At 35.6% G+C, this 19,675-nt stretch overlaps 1 protein-coding gene across 5 annotated transcripts; it reads left to right on the top strand.

Annotated features, from left to right (window-relative positions):
• Window positions 1-8,571: 8,571 nt before the first annotated feature.
• Window positions 8,572-15,673, top strand: LOC105238896 (C-type lectin domain family 4 member D). 5 transcript variants are annotated; one of them, XM_011228694.3, is made up of 6 exons: window positions 8,572-8,885; window positions 10,037-10,126; window positions 12,584-12,688; window positions 13,394-13,545; window positions 14,937-15,052; window positions 15,348-15,673. In XM_011228694.3, the coding sequence occupies exons 1-6, from the start codon at window positions 8,858-8,860 to the stop codon at window positions 15,490-15,492; spliced, it is 636 nt and encodes a 211-aa protein (XP_011226996.1). In that variant the 5' UTR covers window positions 8,572-8,857; the 3' UTR covers window positions 15,493-15,673. The 5 variants fall into 5 exon arrangements, with proteins under 5 accessions (XP_011226996.1, XP_019658323.1, XP_019658324.1 ...); XM_019802764.2 differs by having other exon boundaries at window positions 8,583-8,885; window positions 10,040-10,126; XM_019802765.2 differs by lacking the exon at window positions 10,037-10,126 and having other exon boundaries at window positions 8,585-8,885.
• The last annotated feature ends 4,002 nt before the right edge of the window (window positions 15,674-19,675 follow it).

Below are 19,675 nucleotides of genomic sequence, written 5' to 3'. Positions count from 1 at the left end.
TGTTCTTGTTTTTACTTCAAAGATAAAATTTTTTTTATCATGTAGGTGTTTATTGCTATGAACTTCCCTATTAAAAATGCTTTTGCTGTATCCCATGAGTTTTTGTATGTTGTATTTCTTTTTTTTTTGTATATTTCCACATTTCCATTTTCATTTGTTTCAAGACATATTTTGATTTCTAGCTTGATTTCTTTTTTTTAATTTCTTTTTTGACCTATTGGTTAAAACATTATTTTACGGTATGTGAAGTACGCCATAATCAAATAATAATAATGATTTCTTTAAATGAAATGGACTACATTCTCCAATCAAAAGACTTAGAGTAACTCAGTGAATAGAACATATGCATACAGGAGCGTGTTGTTTAACCTCATATATTTCTGAATTTTTCAGGTTTTTTCTTGCGCCTGATTTCTAGATTTATAACATTGCTGTCAGAAAAGACACTTAGTATGATTTCAATCTACTTAAATTTATTAAGACTTGTTTTGTAGCCTAACGTGATCTTTCCTAGAGGATGTTCCATGTACACTTGGGAAGAATGTGTATCACGCTGCCCTTAGATGGAGTGTTCTGTACATTTGTGTTAGGTCCATGTGTCATTTAAGTCCAGTGTTTCCTTATTGATCTTCTGTCTGGGTGATCAGTCTGCTGTTGAAAGTGGGGCATTGACCTTACGCCAGTTAGAATGGCAAAAATAGACAAGGCAAGAAACAACAATTGTTGGAGAGGATGTGGAGAAAGGGGATCCTTCCTACATTGTTGGTGGGAATGCAAGTTGGTACAGCCACTCTGGAAAACAGTGTGGAGGTCCCTTAAAAAGTTAAAAATTGAACTACCCTATGACCCAGCCATTGCACTACTGGGTGTTTACCCCAGAGATACAGACGTAGTGAAAAGAAGGGCCATATGCACCCCAATGTTCATAGCAGCATTGTCCACAATAGCTAAATCGTGGAAGGAGCCGAGATGTCCTTCCACAGATGACTGGATTAAGAAGTTGTAGTCCATATATACAATGGAATATTACTCAGCTATAAGAAAGAACGAATTCTCAACATTTGCTGCAACATGGATGGCACTGGAGGAGATAATGCTAAGTGAAATAAGTCAAGCAGAGAAAGACAATTATCATATGATTTCTCTCATCTATGGAACATAAGAACTAGGAAGGTCGGTAGGGGAAGAAATGGATAAAGAAAGGGGGGTAATCAGAAAGGGGAATGATGCATGAGAGACTATGGACTCTGAGAAACAAACTGAGGGCTTCAGAGGGGAGGGGGCGGGGGAATGGGATAGACTGGTGATGGGTAGTAAGGAGGGCACGTATTGCATGGTGCACTGGGTGTTCCATGCAACTAATGAATCATCGAACTTTACATCGGAAACCGGGGATGTACTCTATGGTGACTAACATAATATAATAAAAAAAACATTAAAAAAAAAAAAAAGAAAGTGGGGCATTGAAGTCTCCTACTATTATTTACTGCTGCTATTTCTTCCTTCAGGTCTGTTAATATTTGCCTTATATATTTCAGTGATCCTATGTTGGTTGCATAAATATTTACAAATGTTATATCCTCTTGTTGAATTGACCCTTTTATCACTTTATTTTGACTTTCGTTGCCTCTTGTTATAGTCTTTGTCTTAAAGTCTGTTTTGTCCAAGTATAGCTACAACCTGCTCTCTTTTCATTTCCATTTGCATGAAACATCTTTTTCCATCTCTTTACTTTCAGACTGTGGGTATCCTTAAAGCTGGAGGCTCTTAGAGGCAGCATATAATTTTGTTTTATCCATTCAGCCACTCTATGTCTTTTGATTGGATAATTTAGTCTTTTCCATTAAAGTTGTTATTGTTATTATTAGTAGTATAAGACAGTTTAATTGTGGTATACTTTATGTACCATTAAGGTGTTTTAAGTATATATAATTCAATGATTTTTAGTAAATTTATGGAGTTGTAAAACCATCCCCACAATATAGATATAGAACTTTTTCATCACTCCAAAAAGATTCTTTGTGTCTATTTATAGTCACTCCCCATTCTCACTCCCAGTCCCAGGCAACCACTGATTTCCTCACTACCCCTATGGATTTGCCTTTTGTGAATATTTCATTTTAAAAAATTAACATGTGTTCTTTTGTGTCTGACTTCTTTCTCTTTGCATAATGTTTCTGAGGTTCATTGAGGTTGTTGTATATGTCAATATTTTATACATTTTATTCCTAAACAATATTTCATTTAGAAATCTAGCTCATTTTATTTATTCGTTCATGAGCTGTTAGACATTCAGATGTAGAGTAAATCTTTTTTCTTAAGGGCCTTCTTGAAATATAATTTACATGCCATATAATTCAGTCATTTAAAGTACACAGGTCAATGGCTTTTTTGCATATTCACAGATTTATGCAACTTTCATCACAATCAATTTTAGAACATATCGTTACCAAAAAAACCCCCAAAAAACAAAAAACCCACACCTCACACCACTTAGTCATTACTCCAAAATCTATACCACCTCCCCCTGCCCTAGGCAACCACTAATCTACTTTCTGTATTTATGAATTTGCCTCTTCTGGACACTTCATATAAATGGAATCACACAATATGTGATCCTTTGTGATTGACTCCTTTCACTTAGCATAATGTTTTTTTGATTCATCCATATTGTAGCATATAGCAGTATTTTATTCCCTTTTTTTGCCAAATACTATTCTGCTGTATGGATACAACATTTTCCCCTCAGTTTTATTGAGATATAGTTGACATATAACATTATGTAATTTTAAGGTATACCATGTATTGATTGCGTGCATTTATAAATAGCAAAATGATTACCACTGTGCTTTAGCTATCACCTCTACTCTGTCACATATTTTGCCATTTTTTTTGTGTGGCAAAAATCTTTAAAATCTATTTTTTAGTAACATTCAAGTATATACAATAATGTTAGCAATAATCACCCTGCTGTACGTTAGACTGTTAATTTTACAGCTGGAAGTTTGTACCATTTGACCAATATCTCCCTATTCCCCCACTCCCCAACTCTTAGATTGGATTGTTAGGGGTTTTTTTGTTTTTTTGTTTTTTGTGGGTTTTTTTTTTTTTTGCTATTTATTGAGTTGTATTAATTCTTTCTATTTTTTAGACATTAATTCCTTATCAGATATGTTTTGTAAATGTTTTCTTCCATTCTGTAGGTTACCTTTCCATTTTATTAATAAATGTTTTTGCACATCTGAAAAAAAAGTTTTTTTAAAAAGCAGAAAGCTTTTTTTTAATTTTTATTTTTTAAAAAGATTTTATTTATTTATTGTGACACAGAGAGAGGGAGCACAAGCAGGGGCAGTGGCAGGCAAAGGGAGAGGGAGAAGCAGGCTCCCTATAGGGAGCCAGATGTAGGACTTGATCCCAGGACCCTGGGATCATGATCTGAGCCAAAGGCAGATGCTTAACCAATTGAACCACCCAGGTGCCTGAGCAGAAAGCTTTTAAATTTGATGTAGTCCCACTTATTTATCTTTGCTTTTGTTGCTTGTTCTTTTGCTCTCACATCCAGGAAATCATTGCTGACACCAATGTCAAGGAGTTTTATCCCAATTTTTTTCTAGGAGTTTTATAGTTTCATGTCTTCTTAAAGTTTTTAATCCATTTTTAGTTCATTTTTATTAGTCATGTAAGATAAGGGTTAAGAACCACATTCTTCCACTTGTCATTATCCACTTTTCCCAACACCATTTTGAAGTGACTATTTTATCTCCATTGAGTACTCTTGGCTCCCTTGTCAAATATTCGTTGACCACATATGCAGGAGTTTCTGGGCTTCCAATTCTGCTCCACTGATCTATGTGTCTATTTTTATGCAAATACCACACTGTTTTCATTACTATGGCTTTGTAGTATAATTTGAAATTAGGAAGTGTTATGCTCCACTTTTGTTCTTTTTTCTCAGGATTGGTTTGGCTATTTAGAGTCTTGTTATGCCATACAAATTTTATTATTGTTTTTTTTTTTAATTTTTGTGGAAAATGTCATGGGGATTTTAATAAGGGTTGCACTGAATCTATAGATGGTTTTGGGTAATATAGACATTTTAAAAATATTAACTCTCCTGTCCATGAATACAGGGTATCTTTCCATCTGTTTGTGTCCTCCTTACTATTTTTTTTTAATCAAAGTCTTGTAGTTTTCAGTATAGTTATTTTACCTCCTTGGTTAGATTTATTCCTCATTATTTTAGTGTTTTTGATGCTATTGTGAATGGAATTGTTTTCTTTATTTCTTTTTCAGATGTTCTGTTGGTGGTCTATAGAAACAAAATGATTTTCTGTATGATAATTGTATCCTGCAACTTTATTGAATACGTTGATTAGTTCTAGAAGTTTTTTGATGGAGTTCTTAGGATTTTTTGTATGTGGGATCATATATGCAAACAAAAGCAATTTTACTTCTTCCTTTTCTGTTTGGATGCCTTTGATTTCTTCTTCTTCCCTGGTTGCTCTGGCTAAGACTTCTAGTGCTATGCCGAATAGGTGTGGTGAAAGTAGGCACCTTTGTCTTGTTTCTGATCTTAAAGAAATAACTTTTACCTATTCACTATTGAGTATGATGTTAGCTGTGGTTTTGTCATATATGGCCTTTGTTGTGTTGAGGTATGTTCCTTCTATACTTAATTTTTGAGAATTTTTATCATAAAAGGATGTTGTACTTTGTCAAATGCTTTTTCTGCATCTATTGAGATGGTCATATGATTTTTATCTTTTATCTTATTAATATGGTCTATTACATTTATTGATTTACATATGTTGAACCATCCTAATATCCCAGGTGTTATTCCCATTTAATCATAGTGAATGATTTTTAAAATGTGCTGTTGAAGTTGGTTTGCTATATTTTTTGAGTATTTTGTATCTATATTCATCAGGGATAATGGTCTGTAATTTTCTTTTCTTGTAGTATTTTTATCTGGCTGTGGTATCAGAGTAATGCTATCCTCATAAAATGAGTTTGGAAGTATTTCCTTCTTTTCAGTTTTTTGGGAAAGTTTCAGGATTGCCATTAATTCTTTAAATGCTTGCAAGAATTCACCAGTGAAACCATCTGGTTCTTGGCTTCTTTTTGTTGAGAGATTTCTGATTACTGATTCAATCTCTTTATTTGAAATTGGTCTGTTCAGATTTTCTATTTCTTCATGTTTCTTTTTTTTTTTTTAAGATTTTATTTATTTGAGAGAGAGCATGAGCAGAGGGGAGGGGCAGAGAGAGAGGGAGAAGTAGGCTCCCTGCTGAGCAGGGAGCCTGATGTGGGCCTCAATCCCAGGATGCTGGGATCATGACCAGGGATTGAGCTCCGCATTGGGCTCCCTGCTCAGTGGGGATTCTGCTTCTCCCTCTGCCCCTCCCCCTGCAAGTGCTCTCTCTCTCTCTCTCTCTCTCTCTCTCTCTCGCTCACTCTCTCTGAAACAAATAAATAAAATCTTTAAAAAAAGAACTGCCTTTGCAGTCTCCCATAAGTTTTGATACATTGTGCTCTCATTTTCATTTGTTTAAAGATACTTTTTCTTTCTTTCTCTTTCTTTCTTTTTCTTTCTTTCTTTCTTTCTTTCTTTCTCTTTCTTTCTTTCTTTCTTTCTTTCAGAGAGAGAGAGAAAGCGCATGCAGACACATGTGCATGCAACTTGTTGGGTAGGTGGGCAGAGGGAGAGGGAGAGAAAGAATCTTAAGCAGGTTCCACTCCCAGCTTGGACCTGACACCTGGCTCAATCTCCTAAGCCTGAGATCATGACCTGAGCTGAAATCAAGAGTCAGACACTTAACCAACTAAGCCACCCAGGCGCCCCTCCCTTTTGACTTCTTTGTTGACCCATTCAGGATCATGTTGTTTAATCTCCGCATATTTATGTTTTTTCCCAGATTTCCTCTTGTTATTGATTATTAGTTTCATTGTGCTTGGAAAAGATACTTTGTATGATTTCAGTCTTCTTGAATTTGCTTAACTTGTTTTGTGACTATCATGTGATCTATCCTGAAAAATATTCCATTTGCATTTGAGAAGAATGTATATTCTACTGCTGTTGGATGGAATGTTTTGGATGTGTCTGTTGGGTTCATTTGGTCTAAAGTTTGTTTCAAGTCCATTGTTTCCTTATTGATTTTCTGTCTCAATGATCTAGCTGTTGTTGAAAGAGAGGAATTGAGATCCCCTACTATTATTGTATTATTTTCTATTTCTCTCTTTAGGTCTGTTTATATTTTCTTGAAATATTATAGATGCTCTGATGTTGTGTGCATATATATTTGTTTTATCCTCTTGTATTGACCTTTTACCATCACATAATAACTATCTTTGTTTCTTGTTACCATTTTGGGCTTAAAGTTTATATTGTCTAATTTTAGGATAGATACTTTTTTGTTTTTGCTTGCATAGAGTATCTTTTGCTATCCCTTCACTTTGAATCTCTGTATGTGTTTAGAGCTGAGGTGAGTCTCTTGTAGTCAGTGTATAGTTGATCTTGTTTTTTTAACCATCCACCCACTCTATGCCTTTGGTTAGAGAATTCTATCCGTTAACAATTAGAGTAATTATTGATAGGCAAGAACTTGCTAATGCCATCTTATTAATTATTTTTTGGTGTTTCATGGTTCCTTTTTTTTTTTTTTTTCCTTTCTTTATGCCTTCCTTTGCAATCGATGATTTTCTGTAGTGGTATGCTTTGTTTCCTTTCTCTTTATCTTAGTGTATCTATTTTAGATTTTTACTTTGTGATTCCCATGAGGTTTACATAAAACATCTTGTAGATATAACAGTCTATTTTATGCTGATAACAATTTAACTTTGTGTGCATGCCAAAACTCCATTTTTTACTCTCCCTCTTTGTACATTTTTGATGTCAATATTTACATTTTTATTGTGTCACCATCCATTAAGAAGTTGTTGAAGCTATAGCTATTTTTTTTAAACATGTATTTATTTATTTTAGAGAGAGAGAGAGCATGTGTGGACAGAGGGAGAGAGAGAATCTCAAGCAGACTCCCTGCTGAGCATGGAGCCCAATGCGGGACTTGGTCCCACAACCCTGAGATCATGATCCGAGCTGAAATCAAGAGTCAGACACTTACTTTACCAACTGAGCCACCCGGTCGCCCCTGTCTTTTTGTGATCTTAACTGTATCTCGGACACATCTTTTCACTTGGTTCAGGAAACTTTCTAGAGCAGAGTTTCTCTCCTGTGTTTGAAATCAGGTTTGTTTTCTGGGAATAAGAATATGCCAGCTGTAGTTTATTTTTTCCTGTTCTAGGTGGGATTTATATATCTTCTAAGGCTCCTAGATCCTTTTAATAAAGAACACATATTACTTTAGACAAAGATGTAGTTTCTAGGGTTGCTTTGAGAGTTTGTGGGTAAGTACTATTGCTGCTGTGGGAATACTTTTGGTTGTGACAGTGTTGAAAAATATGTGTTGTCAAATTTATAATTTTACTTCTTCCCACTTCCAACTTAACATAGCAAAGTAGCATTTCATTCAAGATCACTAAAAATATTTATGTTTGTATATATATATATGTATGTGTGTGTGTGTGTATATGTATATAAACTTAAAGTAATATTGTAGCTTAAGGAAGAAGGTAGGTGAAGGGCCATATTTTGGAAGTTAGAATTTAAGAAGGGTCTCCAAGCTGCTAGTTACTTGTTTTTGTGATCTCAGGCTGCTGTAACAAAATACCGTAGATTAGCGGTTTAAACAACAGGAATTTATATCTCACAATTCTAGAGGCTGGAATGTTTGAGATCACAGTGCCAGCATGGGTGGGGGACACAAACATTTAGTCCATGATGGCACTGGAAAAGAAGTCAGGGACCCTGATGATGTCTTTATCACAGAATGTTACATTTCCTTTTCCTTTGCCTTAATCAGTTTATTTTCTCTCATCTAGGAAGATTTGAGGATTTAATCAACAGCTCTACCATCCCTTTCTCAACCCCGAAACAAAAGTTACTGTGTCTTTTGCATACAATATACATACACTGTGTACATTAAAAGCTTTAGCTCAGGGATGCCTGGCTCAGTCAGTTAAGCGTGTGACTTCAGCTCAGGTCATGATCTCAGGGTCCTGGGATCGAGCCCCACATTGGGCTCTCTGTTCAGCAGGGAGTCTGCTTCTCCCTCTCCCTCTGTGCTCTCTTTCTCTCAAATAAATAAATAAATAAATAAAATCTTAAAAAAAAAAAAGCTTTACATTATCTTTTGCCATCTTGCACACAACTTACTCAGCTCAAAGAACTTTTTAAGGCAGAATTTACCGCAATCATGTAACTGCCTTTGAAAATATAACATCCAAAAAAAAAAAAAAAAAAAAAAAAAAAAAAAAAAAAAAAAAAAAGAAAAAAAAAAAAAAAAAAAAGAAGAAGAAGAAGAAAGAAAGAAGGAAAGAAAGAAAAAGAAAAATGAAGGAAATTAGGTATAATGATTATTCTTTTAGGGCATTGCTAAACTTTTTGTTTGAATGAAGAAAAACAAATTGAGAAATTTCACATGACACACTAATCTAGTGATCTCAACATACTTAATGGAAATTTCTACTGGCTGTTTTTGGTTGTTGCTTTCCCAATTTCCTTTTGTCTTTGCTCTGTCTCCCAGAGTGAATCAAAGGAAACTTGTCTTTGAAAAGACTTCTTCTTTTGACTTGTCTTTTATATAGGGAACTTTCTGATCTTACCAGAATAAGTAAAATTAATGTTCAATCTCAAGTATTTCTGAGGACATACTCCTTACCCACAGAAATACACACTTGGGGCAAAAATAGAAGAGGCTTCTCATTCTCCCAACCACTGGACAGCAAGAGTTAACTTACAATGAGACAAGAAGAACCTCAAAATAAAAGTGAGTACATTCTCTCCTCTCAGTTTTAAAGAGACAAATGTAATTATGACTAAGATTTAAAAATACAAATTAATGGTAGTTATAGTTGTGAAGATTGAGGATGATGGCAAGGAGGAGTTAAAGGAAATGGCAATGACTTTGGTGAAGAGGAAGGTCATAGATTCAAGTATGTTGGGTAAGAGAAACTTCTTTGTGAAACATAAATTAGGCCAAGAGAAGAGATAAATTATGCAAAAGAAAAATAAGATGGAAAGAAAGAGTAATTTGGGAAGATTCTTTTAAAGGCAAGAAGCAGAAGGAAGATAGACAAAACACACCAACTAAGGCTCACAGTTTACCTGAGGCTCTGACTTTATCCCATTTTATTCTGTACTTAAGGGTCACAATATATTTGTATTACAAGAATATTAAACAATATTCTTGAGAAGGAGAACAAACGCAGAAATATATAATTTTAAAATTAGTGTTTTGGTTCACCTCATCACTCCAGCATGGCAAACTTCAATGGGACCACAATGTACATTGGTCCTGAAACACACCTTCTTTTTTTTTTTTTTTTAAAGATTTTATTTACTTATTTGACAGAGACAGCCAGTGAGAGAGGGAACACAAGCAGGGGGAGTGGGAGAGGAAGAAGCAGGCTCCTAGCAGAGGAGCCTGGTGTGGGGCTCAATCCCAGAACACTGGGATCACGCCCTGAGCCAAAGGCAGATGCTTAAGGACTGTGCCACCCAGGCGCCTCTGAAACACACCTTTTTACATAACAATATGTCTTGGAGACTTTCTGTCAATACATACTGATATATAGGATTATTTGAATCACTGTGCAGAATTCCATCATAGAGATTCACCATCATTTAGAATCTGTACTATTAATAATACACATGCAAGTATTGGTTTCTGGTTTTATTAAAAAAAAAACCATTGGCTTTATAAAAAGCCTTTCCATTCAAAAAAAAGTTTACATTTTTATGTATGTATGTTTTTATCAGTAAGCTCTAATACTGATTTATTCAGGAGGAAATCTTTAAGCTCTCCTCTAGATCTAAAATATTGTGGATGATCTCATGTTTAGCTTGCTTCCCAGTAGAATATCTTCCCTACTTCTTATGGCGGAGAAGACAATGTATTTATCTTTCCTTTTGTCCTAGTAGGAGCCCATCATTCCCAGTTGATCCCTTGGGCCATTGCTGTTTTTCTCATCTCACTGCTCAGTGCTTGTTTTATTGCAAATTGTTTGGGTAAGTTATTAGCAGAAATGGAACTCTGTGGCTTTCCCCCCAATGACTTTCATAAAGTTCCTCTAAGCCTTTTGTTATTTTGATCCCCCCCCCACAACATTTCAATCCATACTGCTTTTCAGGGTCTTGAATTTAAAATCTAGAGCCACATTTTTCACCTTCTATTCTTTGATGGTGCTGTCTTGTATCAGGGAATGAAAGATGGAAGTTAAACCCTTTTCTATACATATGAAGGTTGGTGGCTGTAGTAAATCATTCCTCATTTTTTACTGAGATTACAAAGGGCTGTATCTTATCACTAAAGAGTAACCAGCAAAAACTCAACTTTCAGATGGATTGTAGTCTGGCTTTGAAAAGAAGAACAGTTGAAAGATTTGTTCTTCCTAATAGCAAGACCTTGTGTAAAGTTATTATAATTACAGTAATATAGCATAGGTGCAAGTACAGACAAATAGACCAGAGGAAAGGAATAGAGAGCTTAGTTACAGATCCTGTATGGATGAACGCTTTATATAAAACAGAAGGGGATGCTGCAGTTATAGGAAAGGACAATTTTGCTCAATTAATGTGCTAGAGGACCATTGATTATCCTTATTCAAAAAATGAAATTGGTCTCCTGTCTCATATCATGTACAAAACCAACCTGGAGTGGATTATTGGCCAAAATGTGAAAAGCAAATCAATAGTGCTTTTTAGAAGATAAATGGAGAATATATTCATATCCTCAAGGTAGGGAATGATTTCTTAAGTCATAAAATGTGCTAGCCAATGAAGGAAATATTGACCAATTATTCTATATTAAAGTAAGAATTAGAGTGCAACAAAAATACCAAGAAAGAAAACAGCCATAGGAGAAAGTGTTTGTAATGCATATAATTGATAAAAAATTAATGTACAGTATATATAAACAATACTTTCAAATCAATAGGAAAAAATCCTGACAATACAGTAGAAAAATAGGCAAAATTTTGAATGGGCACCATAGAAAAGAAAAATTGAAATGTTTAATGAACAAATGTTTAATGAACACCATAGAAAAGAAAAATTGAAATGTTTTCAGGGAAATGAAAATTCAAACTCACAATGAAATACCATTGCATTCATACCAGGATGGCAATAATTAAAAAGTCTGGCACTATTAAATATTGATGATGATGTGGAACAATTGGACCTTCAATGAATTGTTGCTAGTGGGAGCATAGCGCAGTAAAACCACCTTGGAAAACTTTGCCACTATCATAGTTGGCAATATGTATATTCTATTACCAGCAGTTCCATTCCTAGGCATATAGCCCACAGAAATGTATGCTTATGTGCTCTAGGATTCATGGTCAAAAATGCTTAGAATGCTACAGCTCGTAATAGTCAAACACTGGAAGCAATGCAAATGTCTACCAGAAGAAGAATATATAAATAGATTTTAGTGCATTAAGACAATAGATCACTTTATGGCAATAAAAATGAATGGCTTATAGTTGTATGTAACAATATAAATAAATTTCAGAAATAACACTGAGCAAAAGACAGAACCAAAAGAATGCATATTTTATCACTTTATTTATATAAAGTTCAAAAGCAGGCAAATCTGATCTGTATGATTTACGGATATGTTATCAAGTGGTGAAATTGTGAAACAAAGCACAAAGTGATTACCTTAAAAGCCATGGCATAGTCACCTTTAAGACAGAGGAAGTGGGTTGTATTTGGGATGTGAGGGCCACCTGGGGTGTTGGCAATATTGTGTTTCTTAAGCCAGATTGTTGTTACCTGGAGTGTTCACTTCATAATAATTTGATAAACTGTACATTTGTATTTTTCACTTTTTGTGCTTGGTTATGTTTCAAAGTAAAAATATTTATTTATGTATGTATGTATGTATTTTTGAGAGAGAAAGGGAGAGAGAGTGTGCGAACAGGGTGAGCAAGGGGCAATGGGGGAGAGAGAGAGAGAGGGAGAGAGTATCAAACAGGCTCCATGCACAGCACAGAGCCCAGTGTGGGGTTTGATCTCACAACACTGAGACCACGACCTGAGCCAAAATCAAGAGTTAGATGCTCAACTGACTGAGCCACCCAGATTCCCCTTGTAGTAAAAATATTTAAAAGATAAATAAATGTATATGGTTCATAAAACTTGGCAGAACTAACCCAGTGTTCACTAAAAATCTCCACTCTAACACAGATTCTGATAGAAAAATATGCTTAAAAGGGTATACACATAAAGGTTTGCAGAATTACTCCCATAAAGCATGAAACGGATATGATAATAAAAGTATTAATTTTTGACAATTCCTTTCAACTTATTCACCTGGAGCTGAAACAAATGAACTAGGTAGTGAGAATAGGGGATATTTACCTTAACTCTTAAGGGAAGAGAAGGACTGGAGTGACCAGCTCCCATTTCCCTAATTAAGTGGTTATATAGGAAACGAAAACTAACTCTTTTCCCCTTTGACAGTGACTCATCGCAACTTTCTATGCTGCAGCAGAGACACGAGGGTGTTCAAGTTACCAGAGTACCACACGAAGGTGACATGCACCAGAGAGAAATCAAAATTGGAAGGTAGATAGAAAAAGGCATAGGAGAATTTCTTTCTTACTTCCATTTCCATTCAGGTTCATAATTTGATTTAAAGTAATCAGTAGTAAACCAGGAGAGATTAAAACAACAGGAGTATCTGGTGCAAGAGTGAACATCAATAAATAGAAATAGATTTCTTGTGACTGTAATCAGTTGAATAACACCACATTTAGGATCCGTTTTTGGCATCCAACACATAACATTAATTTAATTCCATTTTCTTTTGATTCAGACATATCTTAAGGATTGTTTCCTCTGCTGAGTGACTTTGTCTCTTTTATTATGCTGGAATTTGTAAAATCCCCCATCCTTTGGGAGGATGCAGAAATGCTTGAGAGTTCTAGTAGGTTCCCTACCCCCGTTAGATAAAATTTCTTGTAAAAGACTTTGTTCTGGAAGCACTTCAAATATGGATGTAAATACATGTAAGGACATTGAAAACTAATGTTGTCTTCTAAGAGAATATCTTGTAATTTTCGTATAGTCACTATGTGATTCAGGTACTTTTGCTCAGAAATATTTAGAAATGTAATTTTCAGGATTTTTTAAAAAGGGGAACAGAATTATTTTGGTAACCTGGTGTTATTTCCACAAAATGTTAACTGGATAGTTAGCAGAATAGCTATGCAATCTGTTACAGATGAAATGCTCCTTTGTAACTGATTTTCATTTCAATTTTCTCATGAGGGAGCACCTGGAATTGCTGTCCTTTTGGCTGGAGAGCCTTCCAGTCCAACTGCTATTTTCCTCTTAATGACAACAAGACATGGGGTGAGAGTGAAAGGAGCTGCACCAACATGGGGGCTCATCTGGCCATCATCAGCACAGAAGCTGAGCTGGTATGTTGGGAGGCTCCCATCCGTCTCTCTGCTGGTGTGAATCTCTTTGCAGAGAAATTTTTGCAGAGAAAGAGGAATTTCTCTGCTCTGCCTCTGTGCTTTGTTTCACCTGTTTTGTCTTCCTCCCTCATTTTTCTTCATCTGGCCAACTTCTGGTCTTTCCAGATTTGATTCACGTGTTATTTCCTCCAGAAAACTACCCTGACCATCTTCCCTACTCCAGCCTCCCTGTTCTAATTTGGACATACTCCCGTGGTACTTTGCGCACTGCGTGATCATGGCATTTATATCACTGTACTGAGGTAATCTGTTCACTGCCCCATCTCTGTCAATGACTCTACCCTGTAGAGGGCTGTAGCCGTGCTCTCCTAATCTTTGCATCTCCGAAGTCCTGCACAGTGCTAGGCACACTGGATAGGTCTTGATAAATGTTTGGTGAGTAGCTAAATAACTGAATGGTTAAGCAGGACTGAAACAGCTTCTCAGGAGAAAGCATAGGAAAAATAATTCAGTTGTATGGTTGTAATTCTAACTAAAAAATTTTCCTAAGTTTAAATCAGTTCTTTTTTTTATGATGATAATTTTTTATTATGTTATGTTAGTCACCATACAGTATATCCTTAGTTTTTGTTGTAATGCTCCATGATTCATTATTTGCATATAACACCCAGTGCACCATAAATCAGTTCTTTAAAAACAAATGTATTTCCTCATGTAATATACTTCCATATATGTACCATAACTCATATTCTACTCTTTTTTTAAAAAAAGATTTTATTTATTTATTTGACAGAGATAGAGACAGCCAGCAAGAGAGGGAATACAAGCAGGGGGAGTAGGAGAGGAAGAAGCAGGCTCCCAGTGGAGGAGCCGATGTGGGGCTCGATCCCACAACGCCGGGATCATTCCCTGAGCTGAAGGCAGAAGCTTAACTGCTGTGCCACCCAGGCGCCCCTCTACTCTTTTCTTAGTTAGGGGGGTTTCTCAGAGGATTCTGTTCCCATGGTTTTGCAATCTATAGTTTCATCAACTCTTTGAAAAAAATGGAACTTAATTTAATACACAATCAAAGAAGACAATTTTAAAAACATAAGTTTTTTAAAAATCTGATCCTATTAAACATTGTGCTAAGTGATTTGCAAGTATGATCTTATCTGTTAAGTAGTAAAGTTGTCCTTTTGGAGATAAGAAATCTTGGGTTTGGTGACATTAGAGCACTTACTAACATTTCATGATAAATGGCAGAGGCAGGATTTGAAAGCAGATCTGTCCGACGACAACGCTTTTGTGCTTAGCTAGTAACCTATCTGACCTTTTCTCTCTTTTCCTAACATAATAGCTATTAAATGATAAATGCAAATATACTTATAAAAATTTACATTTTTATGCAGAACTTTATTATTCGATTTTTGGATAGACGATTTTCGTATTTCCTGGGACATATAGATGAGAACCATGAAGGCCGGTGGTCGTTGGTGGACAAGACACCATTTAACCCACATAATTTGTGAGTATGTTGACTGGGGTGAAAGGGCTCTATAGGCAAAGGTGAGAAGAGAGCAAGCAGAATTCATTTGGGCTGGAGTATACTGCTGTAGAAATGCTTACTCAGAATAACTCTATGTGTTGAGTAACCTCTATACCAATATACTATGATACTTCTATTAGACAATGCAGCTTTACATTTTTCACCAGAGGCATTTTCTCTGCATGTCCCCTGACCCACACACACACAGTCACACACACACACAAATATAAATATATAAATATAAATATAAATATATTTTTTTCCTTCATTTCAGATTAAGGCGTGAGGGTGAACCCAACAATCAGGAAGAAAATTGTGTTGTCCTTGTTAATGTTCAAGACAAATGGGCCCGGAATGATTTTCCTTGTAACTTTGAGACAAAAGGGATTTGTAAATTACCTGGAACAGCATTCAACTAGAAACCTCCAAAGGACTCCTTGTGATGGGGATGACAAAGAAGAACCAAATAGACTAGGAAAGAATGCCCCTGCATCGTTGAAACAGAGAAAACCTTCTGAGAAAATAGAACATTTTCAGTTATGATGGGCTTATTTATTTTTGTTCTGTTCATTCAAGATAACGTGTTTCTGCCACAAGAGACTATATACTCTGGGAAACAAACTGAGTGTTTTAGAGGGGAAGGGGTGGAGAATGGGTTAGCCCGGTGGTGGGTAGTAAGGAGGGAACGTAGTGCATGGAGCACTGGGTGTTATACACAAACAATGAATCATGAAACACTGCATCAAAAACTAATGATGTGCTGTATGGTGACTAATATATCATAATAAAAAAAAAAGATAATGTCTTTCTGTGTGGTATGGTGGCAGGAATCATCTTTTCTGTGACAATCTGTTTTCATTAACTTTGCTTTCTTTTTAGTATATCAGAGTATTTCCTTTTCAATTGGTTTGCATCGATTGCATATCAAACAGAATGGCTCAAATGATGCAATCTCTTAGTCATTGTTTTCCTCTGCTCAGATTTTTAGCTCTTAAGATTCAAACGCGGGGTATTCCAACTGGTAGTGGTATGCCACTATTTTAGCCCCAGTTATGACAAACCCTTTAAAAGATTTTTTTTTAAGATTTATTTATTTATTTGAGAGAGGGAGAGGAGGTGAGAGAGAGGAGGAGGAGGGGCAGAGGGAGAGAGAGAATCTCAAGCAGATTCCCACCAAGCCTGATATGGAGCCCAACGTGGGGCTCGATCTCACCACCCTGAGATCATGACCTGAGCTGAAATCAAGAGTCAGATGCTCAACCAACTGAGCTATCCAGGCGCCCCCTAATCTATTTCTTGCAGTCTGATTATTTTTCATTACCTCTATGGTGACCACCGCAGTCCACCTTTCTTACCTGGGTTATTGCAATAGCTTTCTGACTGGTCTCCCTGTTTCTCCCCTCAGTCCCTTTCAGTCTGTTCCCAACTCTCATGGCACTTTTCCTATTCTTCATAATTTCTTTAAGACAACTGATAATAATTTAATAAAAATAAGTGCAAAATTTATTAGGACGTTGTGGTAGTCCTAGAAGTTTGAAACACTTAAAAAACTTAAATACTGGTTTTGTCTTTATTTTTTTTTTAAAGATTTTATTTATTTATTTAACACAGAGAGAGACAGCCAGAGAGAGACAGCCAGAGAGAGAGGGAACACAAGCAGGGGGAGTGGGAGAGGAAGAAGCACTCATAGCGGAGGAGCCTGATGTGGGGCTCGATCCCATAACGCCGGGATCATACCCTGAGCCGAAGGCAGACGCTTAGCCACTGTGCCACCCAGGCGCCCCTGGTTTTGTCTTTAAAAATGTAAGATATATGTGTGTTAAGAAGGCAAACAGGAAAAATATAAATGAAAACATAAGTTAAATCTTCTACCCTGAACTCCAGTCCCTTAAATGCTTCTTCAGAGAAACTGTGATTGTCAGTTTCTTATATGTATTTCTGTATATGTTTAAATATGTGTTATATAAATGTATATACATATATGACCTACTTTTTTTTTTTTTTTTACACTAATGGAAACATTACATTGTCTTAAACATCTTGCAATTTTTTCCCCCATGAACCTCAGGGGTTTTGTCTGTGTGTTTTTCTTTTTCTTTCTTTTCTTTTCTTTTTTTTTTTTCTTTTCTTTCTTTTCTTTTCTTTTCTTTTCTTTTCTTTTTTCTTTTCTTTTCTTTTCTTTTCTTTTCCTTTCTTCTTTTAAAGACTTTATTTATTTGACAGAGAGAGAGACAGCCTGTGAGAGAGGGAACATAAGCAGGGGGAGGGGGAGAGGAAGAAGCAGGCTTCCCACTGAGCAGGGAGCCTGATGTGGGGCTCAATCCCAGAAAGCCGGGACCACGCCCTGAGCCAAAGGCAGATGCTTAAAGACTGAGCCACCCAAGCACCCCTGTTTGTTTTTCATTATGATAAGTATACTCTTTGATCCACATCCCTTCTTTCTGCTTTTCCCTATCACCTCTCCTCTGCTAACCATAAGTTTGTTGTCTATAATTGAAAGTCTGTTTCTTGGTTTGTCTCTCTCTTTTTTTCCTTCGCTCATTTGTTTTGTTTCTAAATTCCATATATGTGAAATCATGTGGTATTTGTCTTTCTCTGACTGACTTATTTTCTTTAGCATAATACACTCTAGCTCCATCCACTTGGGCAAATGGCAAGATTTGGTCCTTTTTTTGTGGCTGAATAATATTCTGTTGTATATATAGCACATCTTCTTTATCTATTCATCAACTGATGGACACTTGGGCTGCTTCCATAGTTAGGCTATTGCAGATAATGCTGCAATAAACACAGGGGTCCATGTATCCCTTTGAATTAGTGTTTTTTTATTCTTTGGGTAAATACCCAGTAGTGTGATTACTGGATCATATGGTAGTTCGATTTTTAATTTTTTGAGGGACCGCCATACAGTTTTCCAGAGTGGCTGCACCAGTTTGCATTCCCATCAACAGTGCAAGAGAGTTCCTTCTTCTCCACATCCCTGCCAACACTTGCTGTTTCTTGTGTTTTTTATTTTAGCCATTCTGACAGGTGTGAGGTGATATCTCATTGTGATTTTGCTTTGTATTCCCCTGATGATGAGTGATGTTGAACATCTTTTCGTGTGTCTATCGGCCATCTGGATGTATTCTTTGGAGTAATGTCTGCTCACGTCTTCTGCCCATTTTTAAAAATTGGATTTTTTTTTGTGTAATCATCTTGCATTTTTTACTTAAAAATATAGTTTGGGGAATGTTTTATACCTTGTTCCATATAACTAAGTAGTGTTTCATTATATTGGTATATCATAATCTGAAATAACCTTTAAGTGACAAAATATTTCCTTTATATAATAAAAATCAGCAAAATAATGGCTGTGAAAGAAACCATGAGAACAATCCCTGTTCAGATCAGAAAAGGAAGACAGTTCCAAGAGGATTTCTTTTCGTCATGAAAATATGGGACTGATAGAATGTATTTGAATTCATTGAGAGGTGATGTACAATTCTGTATAGTTAAGGGATGCATTATTAATCAGTACATAGAAAACTAGATAAATAAAAAATGCTGTCAATATTACCTATATGAAAAGCAAAATGTGTTTAAGTATGTGATATAATATATAATCATGATACAGTACAAGATTCAGCTGTGAATAATATTTACATATTCATAATGACATACGAGTAAAAATTTTTGATAATGAGTATGTATCATTTTCACCAAATGTATTAGAATGATTTTTCTTTAAAATATTTTGGGGCCCAAATGGTAATATTTACATCTTAACAGTGGTTTACTTTGGGACTACGCTCTTGGAACTATGGGTGATTGATTACCTACTCTTTTATTTTTTGGAACTTTCTGGATTTTCTGGTGCCTAAGTATTTTTGTAAGTCCTATTGTAAAATATCATATTTTAAAATAGTTTCAACCAGATGATCTACCCCTCAGAATTTTCCAGATAAATAACCTGGGTTCTGTTGATCTTTAACCACTAAACCCTGAGCGATTGTTTCTTTTCTTGCCAAACTTTGAAGACAAAGTTAATTGCATAACAAATTATAAATGTATGGTGAAATAATGCATACTAACACTTTCATATATCTTTCAATATTGAAATAAAATTTAAAATATCAAATTATAGCCAACCACAGAGAAATAATAGTGAACAAAAGTATTTCCATATGTCTTTCACTGATGTTTATAATTTGAAAAAAGGGAATTAGAAAATAGAAGATATATGTACTGGATTACTTTTAGGTTGAATGGCCTTCAGTTTAAAGGTGTATTGGTTTCAAATCAGCATGTGGTCCCTTATACCTAAGAGGAATAAACATTTGTAAGGAAAGTTAATATATTATATTCACTTATTCAGTTGAATTTCCCATTTCATAATTCCACATTCATTCCAATGTACGAGTTTTGAGGGTCTCTTTATGTGGAAGAACCATGGTTATTAAAGGTGCTATATTATCTAAATATTCTTTTTTTTAAAAGATTTTATTTATTTATTTGACAGAGATAGAGACAGCTAGTGAGAGAGGGAACACAAGCAGGGGGAGTGGGAGAGGAAGAGGCAGGCTCATACTGGAGCCTGATGTGGGGCTCGATCCCACAATG

Source organism: Ailuropoda melanoleuca, chromosome 16, assembly GCF_002007445.2.
Source record: "Ailuropoda melanoleuca isolate Jingjing chromosome 16, ASM200744v2, whole genome shotgun sequence".
Lineage (NCBI taxonomy): Eukaryota > Metazoa > Chordata > Mammalia > Carnivora > Ursidae > Ailuropoda > Ailuropoda melanoleuca.
The sequence above is the reverse complement of the archived record's forward strand: the minus strand, read 5'-3'. Positions and strand labels throughout refer to the sequence as shown.

Bases quoted from the DNA above. Each gene is read 5' to 3' on its own strand.
- LOC105238896 (XM_011228694.3), top strand. From the start codon at position 8,858: ATGAGACAAGAAGAACCTCAAAATAAAA. The intron at 10,127-12,583 runs GTAAGTTATTAG...CCCCTTTGACAG, and splicing joins TTTTATTGCAAATTGTTTGG to TGACTCATCGCAACTTTCTA. The intron at 13,546-14,936 runs GTATGTTGGGAG...ATTTTTATGCAG, and splicing joins TCAGCACAGAAGCTGAGCTG to AACTTTATTATTCGATTTTT.